This window comes from Diadema setosum, chromosome 5 (genome assembly GCF_964275005.1).
Source record: "Diadema setosum chromosome 5, eeDiaSeto1, whole genome shotgun sequence".
Taxonomy (NCBI): domain Eukaryota; kingdom Metazoa; phylum Echinodermata; class Echinoidea; order Diadematoida; family Diadematidae; genus Diadema; species Diadema setosum.
In genome coordinates, this window is record NC_092689.1 from 249919 (window position 1) to 271397 (window position 21479).

The 21479-nt window shown below is 40.5% G+C and overlaps 1 protein-coding gene across 1 annotated transcript in view; it reads left to right on the plus strand.

Annotated features, from left to right (window-relative positions):
* The window catches only part of LOC140228969 (cryptochrome-1-like), a 51332-nt gene extending 30339 nt beyond the window's left edge, over positions 1-20993 (plus strand). The window contains exons 8-11 of the mRNA XM_072309227.1: positions 1564-1704; positions 5797-5954; positions 14540-14733; positions 20869-20993. Of these exons, the coding sequence (XP_072165328.1) occupies positions 1564-1704; positions 5797-5954; positions 14540-14733; positions 20869-20993 (618 nt within the window). The remainder of the gene's footprint in view (positions 1-1563; positions 1705-5796; positions 5955-14539; positions 14734-20868) is intronic.
* Positions 20994-21479: the final 486 nt, after the last annotated feature.

The following is a 21479-nucleotide window of genomic DNA, read 5'->3' on the forward strand; positions in this document are numbered from 1 at the left end:
CATAACCCTCAACATAGTCACCTGTCCGTTAACCTGGTCACTCGGACAAAGGCCATCCCAAACAGTCCATTTTTCTTTGCTGAGCACAACACCTATGGGTTCAACACACTTGGACGCACAGTTGGCAAAGACAGACCATGTATTGAAAATGTACACTACAGGGAAAACTGAATTTCTTGTGTTGGCCTTTGCGGGAGGGACCAGGTTTTTTGACAGGTGGCCATGTTGAAGGTTATGGACCATGAAAGGTATATAATTAAGAGGAAACCTTAAACATAAACCTGCAGTCGTGCAGGCTGGTCTGTTTATTTGACCATTTCCATTGACGAATGTCTAAGACCTCGTTTACAGTGCGAGGCTCGGCCGCGGCTGAGCCCGCCTTCATTTCAGGGTAAACGCGCAAAAGGCCAAATGCGAGGCCAAAATTGGCCGCGCATTTGGCCACACTCTGGAGGTGGTCTTGGCCGCGCCTTTTCTCAGTGTAAACGCAAAGTGGGCCAAATGCGTGGCCAATTTTAGTCTGGCTTCCAAACCCTCTGTCAGTACTATTTCGCTCTTCAGGATATTAACCCCCTCAACGTCAAAAACTAGTATAGTGGTTTTGTCCTGCAAAGGATTTTTCCTTCAGCAAAGGCCTTTGCCCGAACGGCGACTTCGTTGCCACGGAATCCAGTTGGCAAAGGGTCTGAAAACCAGACTATACCAAATTGTGTTTGTTTACAAGCAGAGCGCCACTACAACAAAATATTGAAAGGTTTGAATTAAAAGCGCGGCCGAGTCCGGCAGTGTAAACGGACAAAATTGCGGGGCTCAGCGTCGCAATTGAGGCTGGGCTCGGCCGCAGCTCGGCCGCGGCTCGGCCCAGCCCCGCACTGTAAACGGGGTCAGTGAGACTTGGAAAAAGTGCAACTTACCATTGTTGTCTTTAAAGTTGGTGTGCTCAGTCATGCATGACATTTATCAGCACAATTACAGATGCTAATGGAAAGAAGAAGAGTTCCCTTTTCTCACAACCAACATTGTGCACTCCATCGTAAACATATGAAACGGTATCCCTCTTACGTTATCAGTTGGATTACCTATTTTTTTTTATACATGCTGTATAAAGATAATGCTTTAATATGCAACTTTAAATATATCGTCGCTGGGGTGACAAGACCTCGTATCTACAAAATGTCAAATGTTCAGGAGAGCCAAAAAACATGACAGCCAAAGCACCATAGCGAATGGGATAGCCTTTCCTTTGACATGCCATGGTAGCTTCATTTTTGGAGTAAGACTGTTGAGATTTGGACAGGACATCACTTAACCCATTATTTGACTATTAATCCAAAAAAAGTCATTTTCACCAAAATTGCAGATACAAGGTCTTGTCACCCCAGCAACGATTTTTTATTATGCTATTGTTGTTGCCACTACTTCTGCCTCCACTTTACTGCTACCACAATGGTTAATACTGTTGATTGATGATGATTTTCCAATTGAAACGAATTATGAGGACAATTGAAATGATTTAATATGTGTGATTAATGGCCACAGTCATTTGCCTATGAATGAATGCAGGGCCAAACAGGCTACCCATGGATTGATGCCTGTATGGTGCAGCTGCTAAATGAGGGCTGGATACACCAGGTGTGCCGCCATGCCACAGCCTGCTTCCTGACTCGTGGAGACCTGTGGATTAGCTGGGAGGAAGGTCTTAAGGTAGGGAATAGGACAGGCATATTTGCTGTATAGCTGACATGACACAACATTGCTTTGATTTACAATTCTCCCTGTGACATATAAATGCAAAAATTTTTTGTGATCACTAGCAGTCAGATCTAGCCATACGTGCAAGCATGGACCTAATTGTGACCCTGCATCACAAAACCAACAAAGAGTCGCCAGATATGGATTTTTAGGTAAGGGCAGATTCTGAACGAGCAGACTCTAAGCTTTGAAATGATGTATAACGCAATTTAAATGGACTCCCCTAACCTACCTAAATACTGGGAAGAAAGCACACACTCTGGAAAAGTGTGAACTGAGAAAAGAGGCTCTGAAGTACAGGGTCTATTCAAGTGCTTAATCTTGCACCAAGCCATGCTAGCTGTTCTATGAAAGTGACGAAACACTTGGATGTCAACCACCAGAGCAACAACAATGAAGGGATTATCAGATTAAGCTGAAATTGAGCATGTTCTATTAACACATTCTGTCCATGATTGATGCCAACTTACAAAGCAGTAGCATTATCCTTTCTAAAGTTAGTAGACTTGAAAAATGAAGAGTGTACAAAGGATTTCTAGAAATGAAAAGGGGCCTCTAATACATACCTGATCATTCTACTCTACCCCCAAAAGATGTTGAAGAAAAACTGCTGAAAACACACTTTCCAATTCGCGTTATGATCCCAAACTAAAGAATAACGTAGAAGAAAGATGGCTCTTTTTAAAAATATGAAAAACTCAAGATTGGCTTAGTTGACCCATTTCACTTGTTTTGAGTCCTCACGTAAAATCAAGGGGTGTGACTTTTTGTTGTCCCCGCCGAACGAGTTCGAGCAGAGGACTATGAAACGGGCTCCGTACGTGTGTGTGTCCGTCTGTCCGTCCGTCTGTGCGTCCGTGTGTGATCAAAATGTCCAAAATGCTACTCCTTTGCCATTTCTAACCCGATTTTGATTCTGTTTGCTTTATATGATAGCACTACATGGGAGCTTTGAAACTTCTACACAGAATTTCAGTTGTGACCTTTGACCTTGACCTTTGACCTATATTGTACATTTTGCTTCAAAATGCTACTCCTTCGCCATTTCTAACCCGATTTTGATTCCGTTTGCTTTATATGATGGCACTAGGTGAGGGCTTCAAAACTTCTACACAGAATTTTGACCTTTGACCTTGATTTTTGACCTATATTGTACATTTTGCTACAAAATGCTACTTCCGGTGGGGACATATATTACGCACCCGCGTAATTTCTACTTTTCCTTGTTTTCTCTGTCAACCAGGTTCGAGTGCGTGTGTTGTTCTGTACACAGAATTTTGACCTTTGTCTTCTTTGACCTTTGACCTTGATTTTTGACCTATATTGTACATTTTGCTACAAAATGCTACTCCTTCGCCATTTGTAACCCGATTTCAATTCCGTTTGCTTTAAGTGATGGCACTGGGTGAGGGCTTCAAAACTTCTACACACAATTTTGACCTTGGACTTCTTTGACCTCTGACCTTGATTTTTGACCTGTATTGTACATTTTGCTACCAAATGCTACTCCTTCGCCATTTCTAACCCGATTTCGATTCCGTTTGCTTTATATGATGGCACTAGGTGAGGGCTTCAACACTTGTACACAGAATTTTGACCTTTGACTTCTTTGACCTTTGACCTTGATTTTTTACCTATATTGTACATTGGCTACAAAATGCTACTCCTTCGCCATTTCTAACCCGATTTCGATTCCGTTTGCTTTATGTGATGGCACTAGGTGAGGGCTTCAAAACTTCTACATAGAATTTTGACCTTTGCCTTCTTTGACCTTTGACCTTGATCTTTTTACCTATATTGTACATTTTGCTACTAAATGCTACTTCCAGCGGGGACATATATTACGCACCGCGTAATTTCTACTTTTCCTTGTTTGTTTTGTGGTGCATGGTCACAATTGTTCGCGGCAGTCTTTCTTTGATGTAATCATCCTCGCATGATTATATGCATCTTAATGAGTACATTCAAGTGTCTGGATAATAACGATTGTGTGATCATGTATCGTCACTAACAAAAGAATTGCCTCCCTCATTTCAGTCTTGTTTCGCTGATGTGCCTTTTTCAGATGGAAATGTCTTTGAATGAATACAGATGATGAGATCATGACAAATTTTGTGTCAAAAGATGGGTAATTGCTGATGCGCACATTTTCACACACACATAAGACCTTGCCTAATGGAAAGATATACCTGTCCTCTACCATTACTGTCCCTTTTTGTCTCGCCCAACAGAGGTGAAGGCGAGACTAAGGGATCCAAATGTCGTCCGTCCGTCGTCCGTCCGTCGTCCGTCATAAATGTAAAAGTTTACCTGCAAGACTCTCTTATGACTTGGCAACTGTTACAGCAATGGCAGCCAAACTTTGGTGATAGAAGCACTAGGGGTATCTTCATGTTATGGTGTTGTCGGAGGTCATGTGATGATGTCAAAGGTCATTTGAGGTCATATATTAAAGAGTATGTGCAAGACGCTCTTTTCTATGTTAAAGTTTACCTGCAAGACTCTCTTTTGACAAATAACTTCACATAAGTTGCTTGGATTACAACCTAACTTGGGTCATAGATGCACTTGGGGTACCTTCATGTTATGGTGCCGTTGGAGGTCACAGGATAAGGTCAAAGGTCATTTGAGGTCATACGTTAAAGTTTACTTGCAAGACTCTCTTATCACACGTAACTCGACACATGTTGCTATAATGGCAATCAAACTTGGGTGATGGATGCACTGGGGGTACCTTCATGTTATGGTGCCGTAAGAGGTCACATGATAAGGTCAAAGGTCATTTGAGATCATACGTTAAAGTTTACTTGCAAGACTCTCTTATCACACGTAACTCAGCACATGTTGCTACAATGGCAATCAAACTTGGGTGATGGTAGATGTCTCTTGGGAAGTTGAAGGTAAACCACAAGGTCAAAGGTCACAGACGGGTCAACGAACTTTTAGGGCCCAATGTTAAGTTTTTAGGGCTCATTTCGTTTATGGCTCATAACTTTTGATCCCTTTGTCCGTTTGTGACCAAACTTGGATGGAAGATGTCCCTTGGGGAGGTGAAGGTCGTCACAAGGTCAAAGGTCACAGACAGGGGTCAACAAACTTTTAGGGCCCAATGTTATGTTTTTATGGCGCATTTTGATTGTGGCTCATAACTTTTGATCCCTATGTCCATTTGTGACCAAACTTGGATGGTAGATTTCCCTTGGGGAGTTAAAGGTCATCACAAGGTCAAAGGTTACAGAAAGGGGCCAACAAATTTTTAGGGCCCAATGGTATGTTTCTATGGCACGTTTCGATTATGGCTCACTACTTTTGATCCCTTTGTCCGTTTGTGACCAAACCTGGATGGTAAATGTACCTTGGGGTGTTGAAGGTCACCACAAGGTCGAAGGTCATAAGCAGGTCAATTAACTTCTGGGAGTTATAAAAAATATTAATTCCTTGTAAACGAATGGGCGAGACACAATTTGGCACTTGCCTTGTTGCTTTGGAATAAGCTGCAGAAAAGTGGTAGTCATTGGTAGTCATACCTGTGGGAAGTCAAAGGCAGAAACATATTTGATATGCAATGCATAATTCTGTGAATTTTTTTTTTATTATTCATGTTCCATATTCCACATTTCATACAAATTTTATATTCCATTTGATTGTAGGATGTGGGTTCCAAAAATATAATATAGAATTCTCTTTATGAACAACATGCGATGCATAGTACTTATATTCCTCTTTAATATAGCCTCTAGGGTAACTTCATTTCACTCTTGATAGTCACTTCGGAGGAAAAAAAATCTGTATATGAACAACAGATGAAAGGGACTTTAATTAGTTTAAAAAGCTTTCAGTAACTACACGTGTCTGTGAAATATTCTGTCAGTGTTTGTTTGTTTACTTTACATAGCACATGTGCCAGTTAACCTGTTGAGGATGAGCTGATTTTGCTTTACCACACATTTCCCATAGACACCTGCCAAGTATTATCAGGGCTAGTCTGCAGTGGGTTAAAGCTTGAAAACACTGTGTGTATTAAATGTTTTGGTTTCTTTGAAGGTGTTTGACAAGCTCCTCCTTGATGCAGACTGGAGTATCTGTGCTGGTAACTGGATGTGGATCTCAAGCTCTGCTTTTGAGAAGTTTTTGCAGTGTCCCAACTGCTTTTGCCCTGTTCGCTATGGGCGGCGCATGGACCCTAATGGAGAGTATGTGAGGTATGGTGGAATATCAAGCATTGCAACTTACCAGTCTTAAGAAAAATTAAACCCTTTTTATAGCAGCATCTTTCTCCAGTTTACGTTGTAATTCAAATCCTACTGGCCTTTGTGTGAGCTAAGGCAGTTTTGAACTGGTTTATGCAGCAAACTTTTACCCATTGGGATGTGCTGATTTTGCTACAACACGCATTTCCCATCGACACTTGCCCGAGTATACTTGGGACACATCCTCAACAGGTTTAAGGTTTCATTTGTGACCCTGCATCACAAAACCAACAAAAAGTCGCTAGACATGGATTTTTAGTTAAGGGCAGATTCTGAAAGAGCAGACTCTAAGCTTAAATATGTATAATTCAGCTTCATTGGACACTCCTAGCCTATCTAAATATTGGAAAGAAAGCACACACTCTGGAAAAGTGTGAACTGAGAAAAGAGGCTCTGGAGTACAGGGTCTATTCAAGCGCTTAATCTTTACCAAGCCGTGCTAGCTGTGCGATGAATGTGACAAAAACAAGACGTAAACCATTGGAGCAAGAACAATGAAGGGATTGTGAGATTGAGCTGAAATTGGGCATGCTATATTAAAACCCTTGTCCATGATTACTGCCAACTTTCAAAGCAGTAGCATCATCTTTTCTTAAAGGGGATGGCTAGTAACTGATCATTGGGAATCAGTGGGAATGCTGGGGATGATTGTTCCAATCCTTGTGGGATTCATTTAAGAGTACTTATATCTATTGTTGTGTGAAAATTATTTGCTTCAGAATGGTCTCATATTCAAGTAATGTGCAGTTTAATGTTTCCAGGTTAGCATGCCTGTACCAGTGACAGGGCGATCGTTGCGGGCCGTTAACAAAAAATCTTTTGGATCGAACTACTCTCTCATATTTTGAGGAATTGACCCCAAATTTGGCATGTGTGACCACTATCAAAGATAGATATGCAAGACACCTTTTTCGTTAATATTGCATAATAGGTTGCTATGGCAACAACAAATTTTCTTTAAAATTTGTGAATCAAAGTACTTTCTCATATTTTGAGCAGTTAACTCCAAAGTTGGCATGTGTGACCGTTATCACAGGCAGATGTGCAAGACACCTTTTTCATTAGTATAATTGCATAATGCGTTTGCCATGACAATGGTAGATTTTCATAAAAATTTTACAAAATGATTTAGGTCAAACTACTCTCAGTTTTGTAGCAATTCAGTTTGAATTTGGGATATGTGATCAATGTAATGTGTAGTTGTGCAAGACACCTTTGATGTGTGTGTTAATAAATTTGTTGCCTTGGCAACAGCAGTTTTTTTAACCAAACATACAAAAATATATGGATTGACCTAACTCCTTCAGTTTTTTTAGCATTAGCTTGAAAATTGGCACATGTGACTACTGTGGTACGTAGATGTGCATACTTATTCTTTCGTCAGTGTTGATCAATGCGTTGCCATGGTAACAGCATATTTTGCATGAAAATCATACAAAAATATTGTGGATTCTGCTAACTCCCTCAGTCGTTGAGCATTTGGCTTTAAATTTGGCACACATGACCACTATAGTATATAGATGTGCAAACTTAGTCTTTCGTCAGTGTTGAACAATGCGTTGTCATGGTAACAGCCTTTTTATGCCTCCGCCACGAAGTGGTGCCGGAGGCATTATGTTTTCGGGTTGTCCGTCCGTGCGTACGTACGTCCATACGTACGTCCGTCCGCATTCGTTTACGCGATAACTTGAGTAATATTGACTGGAATTTTACCAAACTTGGTCCAAGTATAAAGTAGGGTGGGGCAATTACTTGATGAGATTTTGGGTGAAATCGGCCAAAGGTCAAAGGTCAAGGTCAAATCATTAAATTGTACTGTTCACGCGATAATTCAAGACTGGATTCAGCAAATTTCACCAAACTTTGTCTGAGGATGATGTATGATGGGACAATTACGTGATTAGTTTTTGAGTGAAATTGGACAGAGGTCAAAGGTCAAAGATCAAGGTCAAATCCTAAAATTTATCTGTTTACGTGTTAATTCAAAACTGGATGAAGCAGCTTTCACCAAAACTTGGTCCAAGGATGATGTATGATGGGGCAATTAGTTGAGTAGATTTTTGTGACATTGGCAAGAGGTCAAAGGTCAAAAGGTCATGGTCAAATGCTAAAAACGTTGCTATTTCCCCCATATCCATGCAATTCCCGAAGGTATTTTCTTGAAACTTAGTGTAGACATGTACTACTGCATAAAGATTCTCCAGAGGGAGTTTCATGTCATAAGGTCAAAGGTCAAAAGGTCAAAGGCTAGGTGAATATGTCACAATTTCACTTTTCTCGCAAATGGTTCAATGTATATTCATGGAACTTGGTACATACACATGTACTGACTGGCAGGGATTTTCTAGGGAATGTAGGGGTCATGGGTCAATAGTCAGGGGGTTAAAGGTCAAGGTCAACTCCTCAAAATTTTATTTTTGCCCTCATATACTATTATATGCAATGCTTGCATTATTGTTTTTAAAACTAAAACTTGATATATACATGTATTCCCTTATGGAGATTCTCTGGGAAATCTCCAACCAGAAGGTCAAAGGTTAAGGGTCAAAGGCCAGGTTTAAATGCAATATATATATATATTATATATATATATTATACTGTAATTTCACTCTTTCTTCATACCTTGAAAATTACTCAGTGCATAAACTTATAAAAGGGTCGGTCAGAAGTCAAGTAAAAATTCTCAATTTCCCAAATACAGGTACCTGCACTCCATAGCAAACCTAGTTCAAGGAAAGTAAACATTCAAGATATTTCTGACAAACCTGTCATTTCAATATTTTGTCAGTTTTGTGAAACTGTCATAACACATTGTGAAGACATTGTAACAAACACCTATTGGGAGAATCATGCATTATGGCGGAGGCATCAGTCGCCATAGCAACATTTCTAGTTTTACTTAAAAGCATACAAAAATATTGTGGATTCAGATAACTCCCTCAGTCTTTGAGCATTTAGATTGAAATTGGGCACATACGATCACGATAATACACAGATGCGCGAACTTCATATTTCATCATTGTTGAACAATGTGTTGCAATGGTAACAGTATATTTTGAATGAAAATAATTCACAAATATGATGACATAAATGGTACCCTGGGGTACCAAATAAAAATCAGCCATTTTGTTGAAATATTTATCTTTTTATTAAGGTTGTACCCTAGGTTGCCAAAAAGTGGGAAATTATTTTGGCGAGCCACACATGATAGCTAGCTGGAGCTAGCACCTGTTTTATCCCTCATGTAAAGTTTCTTGCAACATGATTGTGCAGAGCACGAAAAGGGTGTAGTTTTACTATAGCTATCTACGAGCAGCTGGATGCGGTCCAAAGGCTTACTATCTAGCATGATATAGTACATTTGGGAATCTACGATCTGCACGCAATCGTGATTGTGTGATCGATATCTAAATTTCTCACATTAGAATGTACGCAATGCGCGTAGTAGCGATACTTGCATGCTAGCGACAGTGGCTAGCTAGCCCGGTGCCGATAGCATCACAGAAATCTGTGGTGCGATGGCGTACTTGTGTGTGTGAACACAGTTCAGTTCAATTTACAAAGTGACTGCTTCAAGTACCGTAACAGAGGAATTTCATAGATTGCAGCAGAAGTACAACATGTCAGGTACGGTTTAGGAATTATTTTAATAAACTAAAACCGATTTTGAAGATGATCTGGATAACGAAGCCGCTTTAGGCCTACTTCTAGTCCTGGACCTCCTTCTCTCGGAGTTCTACGCTGTGTAGCTTGTAGGGATCAACAACGGTTTAATACACGGTGGCCTATACATAAGCACAGCGCTAGCGGTGTCGTTCGCTACGCGCTGCATGTACTGCTGCACAGCCACGGTTAAACCTGCACATTTCCAAAAGGGAACCGTGTCATCACTCTAGTAAAATGCTCAAGAGGGATATAAAACAAACATTGACTGCTTTCTTTTGAGTGATGGTAAAACTATTTGCCCTCGGTGATTTCTCAACAGTGCCATGTCCCTCGACTTCGTCTCGGGACATAGCACTGTTGAGAAATCACCTCGGTGCAAATAGTTTTACCATCTCCCTCTGTAGCAGTCGATATTTGTATACTACACGTAGCCACTGCACTGCACTGCACTGAAGCACACGCTATTGCTAGCACAGTGTACCATGCATGCATAGTAACCCTGGGGTAACGCGTGATGCATCATATTGTGGATTCAGGTAATTCCCTTGGTTCTTGAGCATTTGGCTTGAAATTTGGCACATACGATCATGATTTTCAATACAGCATAGATGTGCAAACTTCATACATCATTGTTGAACAATGTGTTGCCATGGTAACAGAGTGTATTTTGAATGGAAATCGTACAAACATTTCAATTCAGCTAACTGTCAGTTTAAGAGCATTCTGGCTTCAAATTTGGCACATGTTACCTCTCCATTACCTAGATGTGCAAAAATTATCTTTTGTCAGTGTAGAAAATGTGTTGCCATGGTAACAGCATATTTTGAATGAAAATGATACACTGATTTTGTGAATTCAACTAAGCCCCTCAGCCATTGAACATTTGGCTTGAAATTTGACACATAGAGATGCACACAGAGATGCGCAAACTTCATATTTCATCATTGTTGAACAATGTGTTCCCATGGTAACAGTGTATTTTGAATGCAAATCCTACAAACATTTCGATTCAGCTAACTCTCTCAGTTTTAGAGCATTTTAGCTTCAAATTTGGCACATGTTACCTCTACATTACCTAGTTGTGCAGAAATTATCGTTTGTCAGTGTTGAAAATGTGTTGCCATGGTAACAATATATTCTGAATGAAAATGATACACTGATTTTGTTAATTCAACTAGGCCTCTCAGCCTTTGAGCATTTGGCTTAAAATTTGGCACATGTGACGGCTATCTATATTATAATCGTGTAAGGATTGGCCCCATGCCTTCCCTTGCTTCATTTTGTGCGGCTATCTCCTCCGAAGCCGCCGGCTCCGGGCCCCCGAGACCGGTGCCGTCGGCAGCGGGAGGGTCTCTTCTATTTCCCGTTCGGGTTTCATCTGCGCTCCTCCTCCATGTCGACGTCGAGAGCGGTACAAAAAACAAAGAAAAACAAAAGACAAACACCGACATGCAGCGTTTGTGCGCTGGTATCCCGCGTCAGTGCGTGGCGAAAGCTCTATCATCGTTCTTGGACACACACACACGCACACGATGTATACGGGTTATATACAGCTCGCGCCAGCTCGCAGGCTCGGGTCGCACACACAGAGCTCTATACAATCTGTATGGTAGCACAGTGAGCATTCTCGCTCGCCCAGACATGACACACACACTATGGGTACCGGGTACGGGCAATATATCGCAGAGAGATGTGTGTACACATTGAGCCTGTCGCTGTGTTGCATTGCATATCATGATGCGTTCTCGGTACACGGAAAGCTATAGGAATGCCGTATTTTTGTCCCCGCCGAACGAGTTCGAGCAGGGGACTATGAAACGGGCTCCGTACGTGTGTGTGTCCGTCCATCCGTCCGTCCGTGTGTGCGTCCGTGTGTGATCAAAATGTTAAATTTGCTACTTCTCTGTCATTTATGAGCCAATTTTGATTCTGTTTGCTTTATATGATAGCACTACATTGGAGCTTTGAAACTTCTACACAGAATTTCAGTTGTGACCTTTGACCTTGACCTTTGACCTATATTGTACATTTTGCTACAAAATGCTACTCCTTCGCCATTTCTAACCCGATTTCGATTCCGTTTGCTTTATGTGATGGCACTAGGTGAGGGCTTCAAAACTTCTTCACAGAATTTTGACCTTTGACTTCTTTGACCTTTGACCTTGATTTTTGACCTATATTGTACATTTTGCTACAAAATGCTACTCCTTCGCCATTTCTAACCCGATTTCGATTCTGTTTGCTTTATGTGATGGCACTAGGTGAGGGCTTCAAAACTTCTACACAGAATTTTGACCTTTGACTTCTTTGACCTTTGACCTTGACCTTTGACCTATATTGTACATTTTGCTACAAAATGCTACTCCTTCGCCATTTCTAACCCGATTTCGATTCTGTTTGCTTTATGTGATGGCACTAGGTGAGGGCTTCAAAACTTCTACACAGAATTTTGACCTTTGCCTTCGTTGACCTTTGACCTTGATTTTTGACCTATATTGTACATTTTGCTACAAAATGCTACTCCTTTGCCATTTCTAACCCGATTTCCATTCTGTTTGCTTTATGTGATGGCACTAGGTGAGGGCTTCAAAACTTCTACACAGAATTTTGACCTTTGCCTTCTTTGACCTTTGACCTTGATTTTTTACCTGTATTGTACATTGGCTACAAAATGCTACTCCTTCGCCATTTCTAACCCGATTTCGATTCCGTTTGCTTTATGTGATGGCACTAGGTGAGGGCTTCAAAACTTTTACACAGAATTTTGACCTTTGACTTCTTTGACCTTTGACCTTGATTTTTGACCTATATTGCACATTTTGCTACAAAATGCTACTTCCGGCGGGGACATATATTACGCACCGTGTAATTTCTACTTTTCCTTGTATTTCCAAAACCGCAGGATCCTCTGCAGCTCAGCTACGTCATTCAGTTTACTCTCAAGTCGGGTATCATTGTACTCAGACCGTTTAGCAGTGATGTCGATGGCTAAATATCCACTTAAATTTTGTCCTTGCTGATCATGCCTTTCCATATCAGATTACAGGCCTGCGGCTGTGTATGTATTGACGATGGTTACACGAAACACACTATCTGCGTGCACGTGATATGGGCTCTCATATGGTAATACACGGCTCGGTCATCAAAAAGGGCATTTACGTACAGTTTGCCATTGGCGTGCCCAAATGAAAACAGCGAATGCTGTTACTTTATTGTATTTTGCACAACTACAGGATACTATGCAGCTCAGGTACGTCATTTAGTTTGCTGTCACGTCAGGTATCATTGTAGTCAGACTGTTTAGGACGGCTAAATATCCACTTAAATTTTCATCCTTGCCGATCGTGCCCTTCCATTTCAGATTACACACGCCGCTGTCCATTAGTTTCTTGCATAGCTGCTGTAAACATGAATAATTCATAAGACACGTGCGGACGTAGTGGAAAACCTCGCTTTGACGACCGCTTATTTTTGAAGTTACAAGTGGAAATTAAATGGGTGGTTCTATAGTCCGTCAAACCAAGTTTTGGTGATAATAATAAAAAAGAGGGAGCAAATGAAGACAAAAATATTCTTCTTTTTCCCATAACGTGGGAAAAGAAGTATTAAAGAAAAAATACGAGGCCCTGACACCCATGGATACCCACGGATGCCTACTTATTAAACCTATAATGACTATATCATCTCCCCTCCCAAAATAATATTTATTAAATCATGATACAATAATAGTATTCATATAATAATGATAATAATGATAATGTACAGTCTGAAGCAGGTAAACGGGCGAGGATATGTAAACATATTGTCTTTGTGTGGGATGTTTTTTTTTTCAAATGACGTACGTGGTAAAATGAATATTATTCATGACAGACGCCACTTTTCAGCTTTTTCATGAAGAGAAAAGATGTGTATGTGCGTTGGGGCCAGATAGGGCTCATGTATTTTTTTTTTAACGGGCGTCGAGACTGAGGGCGAATGGCATGGGGAAGGGGGAGATATGCAGGGCAAAATGTCAATGGCACCCCCCCCCCCCCCCCCCCGTGCTTCGACGGGAAGAATCTTTGGGCAAAGAAGACAATCCTTGAATTTCCACGGGTGCTGCTAAGTTGATCTGTGATAAAAGCAAACGGGGCGATTTTAAAGTCCCATTCTATGGACCGGCTCCTCATCTCAGGTGTTAGGAGGGGATCGCCATGGGTAGAAGAGGGTGCAAAAGAAGGAAGGAGAAAATAGTAAAGGTCTTTCTTTTTGACTACTAAAAACGCGGCGAAAATAATATGAATACATTGTACATTCAAAAAAATATGAGGCCCTCAGACCCGTGGATTTCCACGGGTGCTGCTAGTGTTATATAATTGTGTAAACTTTTATAATTTCTTAATGTCCAACTTTGTGTTGCTATGGTAACGCAATTTTTAATGAAAATCATAGAAATTGTCAGTTTATTTATCTTGGTCACTCAGTTTTTGAGCACTTGACTTGAGATGTGGGACATGTGACTGACAGTTAGCAATACACTTATTCACTGTTGAACAGTGTATTGCCATGGTAACATTTTTTTTTCATTAAAAAGTAAAAAAAAAAAAATAATAATCCTGGTTGACCTAATTCCCTCAGTTGTGGATGGGGGTATATTAATCACAATGAGTGATAGGTTTAGTCTTGCATCAGATGAATATGACACCAAATCATTGAGATGAGAGGTTGACTTTTCTGATGTTCAATTCCAATATGGGACAGTAGCTATACCAAGATAGAGATCAGCAAGTTTCAGTTTCAGTAAGTTTTATTTCTTCTGTCTGCATCTAGTGCCAATTTTGTTTTGTCTTCTGACTTTCTCAACTTGAATCCTTCTGTTATGTCTGCTACAGGCGATATCTACCGGTCCTGAAGGACATGCCAATACGCTATCTCTTTGAACCATGGAAGGCCCCCAGGGCTGTCCAAGAGAAGGCTAATTGCATTGTGGGAAGGGACTACCCAGAACCCATCGTCGAGCACAAGACAGCATCTGCAGCCAACAATGAGCAGATGGAGAAAGTGATTAACAGACTTCGAGACTCTGGTAAATTTGTCCCTATTTCACTTCTTCCTCATAAGTGATATTTAGCTCACCTGAGCCAAAGGTTCAAGTGAGCTATTGCAATCACTCTTTGTCCGTGGTCCGTTGTGCATTGTGCGTCCTTTCATGCGTACAATTTCATCTTCTTTTTGAAAACCCTGTGACCGATTTTCACCAAACTTTGCAGGTAGCATGCCTAAGGGGTTAGGATCTCAAATTGTTCACCTGGGCACCATACTCACCTTGGGGGCCCCCTAGGGGGCCCCTAGGGGGCTCAACGACCCCCTTGAAGAATATTTACAAATCTTTTTCTATAGAACCAGAAGTGATAAGCAAAGTTTATACCATGAGTTAGTACATTGATGACTGTAGTACTGTGGTTCTAAGTTTGTTCATTGTAGATCCAGGGGTGCTTCCCCCCCCCCCCCCCCCCCTTGGAGTGGGGGGGGGGTCCAAATGTAGGCCTTAATTGTACATTTCCATCTAAAATCATCTTGAAAACAACATAATGGATTTTCACCAAACTTGGCAAGTAGCATTCCTAGGGGGATAGGATCTCAGTGTGTTCAAATGAGCACCATTCTCTCCATGGGGGCCCAAGAGGGCCCAAACCTCCTAAATAAAAGGCTGTTCAATAATATTCTTCTGTAGAATCAGAAGTGATAGAGCCTTAAGACTTGTTTTTTTTTCATAATTGCATAGTACAAGTTTATATGTACAGTGTACTTGGCAGGTATTTTTACTAGTGTGACAGAATATGCAAAAGGACACCATTTCCCCAGCTCTTAAAGCTGCTCCCCGCCCCACGTTTCCAATTTTTTCATGTCAGAGTCTGCAAGAATACATTGAAGGACGTGTACTTGCGATACTCAGGTGAGCGCAAGACTCTGGGGTCTCTTGTTTTTCCCAGCAGTCTCTTGCTTTCATCATAACTTCAGATTGCATTATGATTATGTTATTATTGATATTGTAATTTATGATGTGATACTGTAAAACTGGAAATTTTTGCGGTGTTGAAATTTTCACGCATTTCACGCAACCAGAAGCTACCGCGAAAATAAAAGCACACTAATATTTTTGCGTGCCATATGTTCCAGTACTTGATGTCTTGATTCCACGGAATTAACACTCGAAACTGTTCATACACAGCCAAGCGCGAAAAATTAGTTGTGCAAAAATATCCACTTTTACAGTATTATATTTATCCTGTCAGCAGTAGTAGTACCACAATGGGCCAAATGCATAAAACAAGCAATTGCTATTCAAGCAAAAGCATAAGCTCGTCTAGCAAAAGGTCTAGCTCAAGCAATTGTCTAAATCCATATATGCATCACCTTTTGCTTGTGCTTATACCTTTTGCTTTTCCCGCACAAGCAATTGCTTGCATTTTCAACAAAAGGGATGTCATGCCTTTGTGAACACAAGAATAATGGCGAGTGTGACAGCATGTATTTGAAAGGACATGTGTGTGTGGAAACATTTGCTGACATAGCAAAGGAGCTATGAAATGACACTCATAAATGCACATACAGACGCTCACACACATCTATACACACACACGTACTGGCTGATTCCCATCACTGCTTTATAGTAGCCCAGATCTGCCAGATTGCACATGGAGAGAGGTCTCCTTGCTCTCCACCAAATCAGACATCCTACCGGTTTTTCATCACATTTTACGTGCTAACCTCTGGACATTCCTGTTGTTGAAACGAAAAAGTTTCTTACACTACTTAGGAGTAATTTCTTGTAGATATTGGTCTTTCTCTTATGAATATGAAAATGATACTTAAAAGGGAACGTCCCACTTAAGCAAAAGCTCAAGCTCATTTTACAGAGCTTGGAAAATAGTAAGCAATTGCTATCAAGAACTAGCAAAAGGTATGTTTTATGCATTCATTTTTTTAAGCAAATGCTTGGTCTCCAAGCAATTGTTTGTACTTGCTAGCAAAAGCTTCTGCTTGCAAGCAATAGGCCGGTTTAGTAATGTATGCACAGATCTTTAATTTTGCACACGGCCGCAATCTCGGGCAAACAAAGGATGCGAGCCTGCAACGTCGGCTGCTGCAGCCGTCCCCGACACGTCCCCACATGTAGACTTACGTGTATGTTGTGTACATGTGTGCGATGCATCAACTTTGACTTTATCTCCTGGCATTTCGTGTGGCTCTAAATCAATTCCCAACCTTAGATGAGGGAAAATTCTGCTGTGATCAAACGCAATTTGGACTATAGTTTCGATTTTATTGAATTTTGGCTTCGATTTTGTCTTCAGTAGTTCTGAAAATGGGTGGAAAACACTGCTGCTACGGAACATACAACAGTATGACCGCATCACTTCAAACTTCAATGATTTTAAGCATTATGATTGATTATGAAATCTAAACTAGACAACGAATCTCTCATAATCGATATGTTCCCAAGGATTTTTTTTTAAAGTTAGACTCAGACTGATTAGACTTCATGGAATAGAATGACGATTTTGACATATTTTTCTATTAACAATAACAGTTAGGGGGCCTAGCCCTATAGACTAGATCTAGAATCTAGAGTAGATCTAGAGTAGATCTAGACGTAGACCTAAAATTAAAAACAAAAACAATGATAGACCTAACCTCCCTGACATTCGCAGTAGCCAACATTTATTTCCCCCGTTGACTTATTCATCACGACCCAGGTCTGGTACGTTGGTTTGTTGAGGTATGTCCGGTCGGCCTAACCTCACTTAGGAAAACACAAAAAGGGCTCGTGTCCGAAACCTCATTGAACTTCAGGCTTGAAACACTCCCATCCGCGAAAAGACGGTAGTCCTCAAATGACTTGTATCCCTTATAGCTTTTCCAGTCATAGTCAGTCCGATTGATGATCAGGTAGTTGAACACGTCAGAGTCCAAAATCTGGCATACTCTCGAAGTTGGATGTAAACCCAGCAAGCTTGTTAGGATCGGAGAACGAGCAGCCTACCAGAGCGAGCTTCTCCTGCAGTGACCGGCCAGTGTCCGCCCGGGAGAGGTCGGGATCGATGGGCAAATCCAAATCGGCTACGGCAGTTGCACTAGTTTGATGAGTTTTTCCTTGTAGCCACTTGTACTCACACCTACGTATATCCCTAAAATACTCAGTTAATTCCCTAACTGTCCAATTCTTCCATGGCTTGCTCGAACTTTGGCTAGAACTTGAAGCTGACGCCATCTCAAAGCAAGATTATAGCAAACAAAAGTTGTCGATTATCCGCAGCGAGTAATGATCGTAGACAATACACGCATGAATGCTTGCCCGACTTAGTTACAATCACTAGGGTCGCGTGGGGTTGACGTCATTATGCATATCATTAGTAATGCATACAGATTCAAGTAAAAGGCTAGTACAAGCAATTACTAGCGTTTATGCATCCGGCCCAATTACTATTACTTTATTTATTGTTATTACCATAAACTCACCAAACTTTTATGCATCGTTCAAATACTGCTGACTTTAGTCTGTTATTAAACAGAGACACTGAGAGGGGGAGGAGGGGGGAGGAGGAGGGGGGGGCGATGCTTATTTTCCTCATATCTGTGCAATGCCTGCAGGATTTTTCTTGAAAGTTAGTGTATGACATGTATTACCCAGTAGAGATTTGCTGGGAAAGGTTTTTGCCAAAAGGGTAAAGGTCAAAAGGTGAAAGGTCAGGTGAAAATGCTAAATCTCAGTTCTTCCTCCCCATCTCAGAAGTGGCCAAGGTGTCATCATGAAGCTTAGTATATATTTATGCATGTACTGCCCTACGCTGATTCTCTTGAGAATTTTAGGGTCAAAGGTCAAGGGTCAAAAGCCAGGGTAAAATGTTATTAAAAGTAAAGTCAAGTAAAAATCCTACAAATCCCCAAATACCTGGTTACCTGCTCTCATAGACAATATAGCCATTCATCCAATTAAACCTAGTTCAGGGAAAGTGGACAATCAGCACATTTGTGACAAACATCATGTTTGTCACAAATATGCTGATTGTCCCATGTCATTTTAACATTTTGCCAATTATGTGAAACTGTCATCACATGTTGTCAGTATGTACTATAGACCTGTTGGGAGAACCATGCATTATGGTGGAGACATACCAGTCACCATAGTAACATTTCTATTTGTTTTTGTTTTTGTCAGGCAGCTCCTTTTTTAAACTTTACCAGCATAGATGAACTTTGTAAAATCATGATTGAAGACATTACGTTAAACATTCATGCAGTGGCTTGGTGTATAACTTGCTCAATCCAACTTGTTTTTTGTATGCAGCCCAACTTTCTCATGTAATAAAAAAAGAAAAAAACCTTGATTCCCATAGTTAGAACACTTTAATTTCTTCCCGTGAAGTCCATTATTTTGTGTTTTTAACAGAGTGAAACTCTGTTAAAGCCAAGGTCATCTGTAAATACTCAAATCATATGTTTTATACATGAAAGTACAGTTCTTTTTCTTTACAAGTTCTGACAACATCTGAAATGAAGACGTGAAAAACAGCTGATCACAGGAAGCTGAAGCTTTCAAAATATTCTTATTGCATACCGATGACATGATAATTTTGTCAAGCATTACTTAGTCTCCTCTCACCAATCAACTTGTATAAAGTTTTTTTTAAACAAGTGGCCACAGCTCTCATGACTTTTATGTGAACACTTGTCATGCTTTACCTTGTACTGTCTTAAACTCTAGAATGATTTAACACTTTATATGGGTGGAGTTTGCTAGTTTGCAGACACAAATCCTTGTTGGTTTTAAGGGGTCTGTGCCAAAAAGACTGCATGCACCATTGGCACTATCCCATAGGCCATGTACTGTAGCTTCAGTGGAGGGAATATGATACCCGTACTCGTACATGTATGCAAAGATCCTGAAACTCCTCCTTTTATGACCAGCAAGGATTTTGTGCTTGAAAAACTAGGGGTTTGCTTCTCTAGACAAATTTTAGTGGTCATTTTCTTAATCCTTGAATGATAGTTGTGAAACACTGACTATTTTTTTTTTTCTTTAGTTTGTGTTGTGTTGGATAATATTTTCACAAATTGATGTTGAACATTATTTTTTTAAAAAGGGTGATTTCCTTTATTCTTTCTCTGAGTGTGTTCTACTAAATTATGTTGTATTCACTCAATCTGCATGTAGAGGTTAACCTGTCTTTTAAGTACTGTACCTAGATTTCAATTACACATTGTTATTGTCCCCGCCGAACAAGTTCGAGCAGGGGACTATGAAACGGGCTCCGTACGTGTGTGTGTCTGTGCGTCCGTCCGTGCGTCCGTCCGTCCGTCCGTCCGTCCATGTGTGCGTCCGTGTGTGATCAAAATGTTCAATTTGCTACTTCTCTGTCATTTATGAGCCAATTGTGATTCTGTTTGCTTTATATGATAGCACTACATGGGAGCTTTAAAACTTCTACACAGAATTTCAGTTGTGACCTTTGACCTTGACCTTTGACCTATATTGTACATTTTGCTACAAAATGCTACTCCTTTGCCATTTCTAACCCGATTTCAATTCCATTTGCTTTATGTGATGGCACTAGGTGAGGGCTTCAAAACTTCTACACAGAATTTTGAACTTTGACTTCTTTGACCTTTGACCTTGATTTTTGACCTATATTGTACATTTTGCTACAAAATGCTACTCCTTCGCCATTTCTAACCCGATTTCGATTCCGTTTGCTTTATATGATAGCACTACATGGGAGCTTTAAAACTTCTACACAGAATTTCAGTTGTGACCTTTGACCTTGACCTTTGACCTATATTGTACATTTTGCTACAAAATGCTACTCCTTTGCCATTTCTAACCCGATTTCGATTCCGTTTGCTTTTTGTGATGGCACTAGGTGAGGGCTTCAAAACTTCTACACAGAATTTTGACCTTTGACTTCTTTGACCTTTGACCTTGATTTTTTACCTATATTGCACATTTTGTTACAAAATGCTACTTCCGGCGGGGACATATATTACGCACCGCGTAATTTCTACTTTTCCTTGTCATTATTGTGATATTGACATGTAACAAAAGCTCCATGTACTTAGCAAAGTACACAGTAGCAAGTGGCTTGCAAAAGATGACTCAAAGAATGTCAAAGGTATACTAACCTAATCATCTATGCATGTTTGTTGTGACTCCTTACAGGTATTGTGCACTGTGCCCCATCAACACGGAAGGAAGTGCGGGAGTTTGTCTGGCTTCCAGAGAAGATGGCTGGAGGTGATTCATGTCAGGCAAACTCTTTATGCGAAGGTATTCTGGGACTCTAGTTCAGCCTCTGTCATTACATGCTGAACTTGTTGTGGCATGTGTTTGTTGCCAGTTTCATCATACGTGAGAAATCACTAGAACTACAGAAACTGTGTTCATGAATATGTAGCTTTTCTTCAAGATGTATTGCACCTGCATATTTTTCTTGATTATATTACATTGCACTGCTCACAAAAGTTTGCTGCAGAAGGCTGATAACACAACTTTGTTGATGTACAGTATTAGGCATTGCTTTGCTCTAGAGTCTTATTCATTTTCCATGCTATTAACTCAGACCGTGTCTATTTGTACTAGCATTTATATGGTAAACAGATACTAGTAGTAGTCTATTAACATAAAGGCAACTGTTTACATGGAAGCAGAATATGGGCAGCAATATTCCAATTATGATGTTGTGGGAATAGGGTATTTTATCACGAAGCAAATAGCTGTTCAACATGCATTATCATAGTTATCTTTGAGGGTGTTTTGCTGTTGTTGTTATT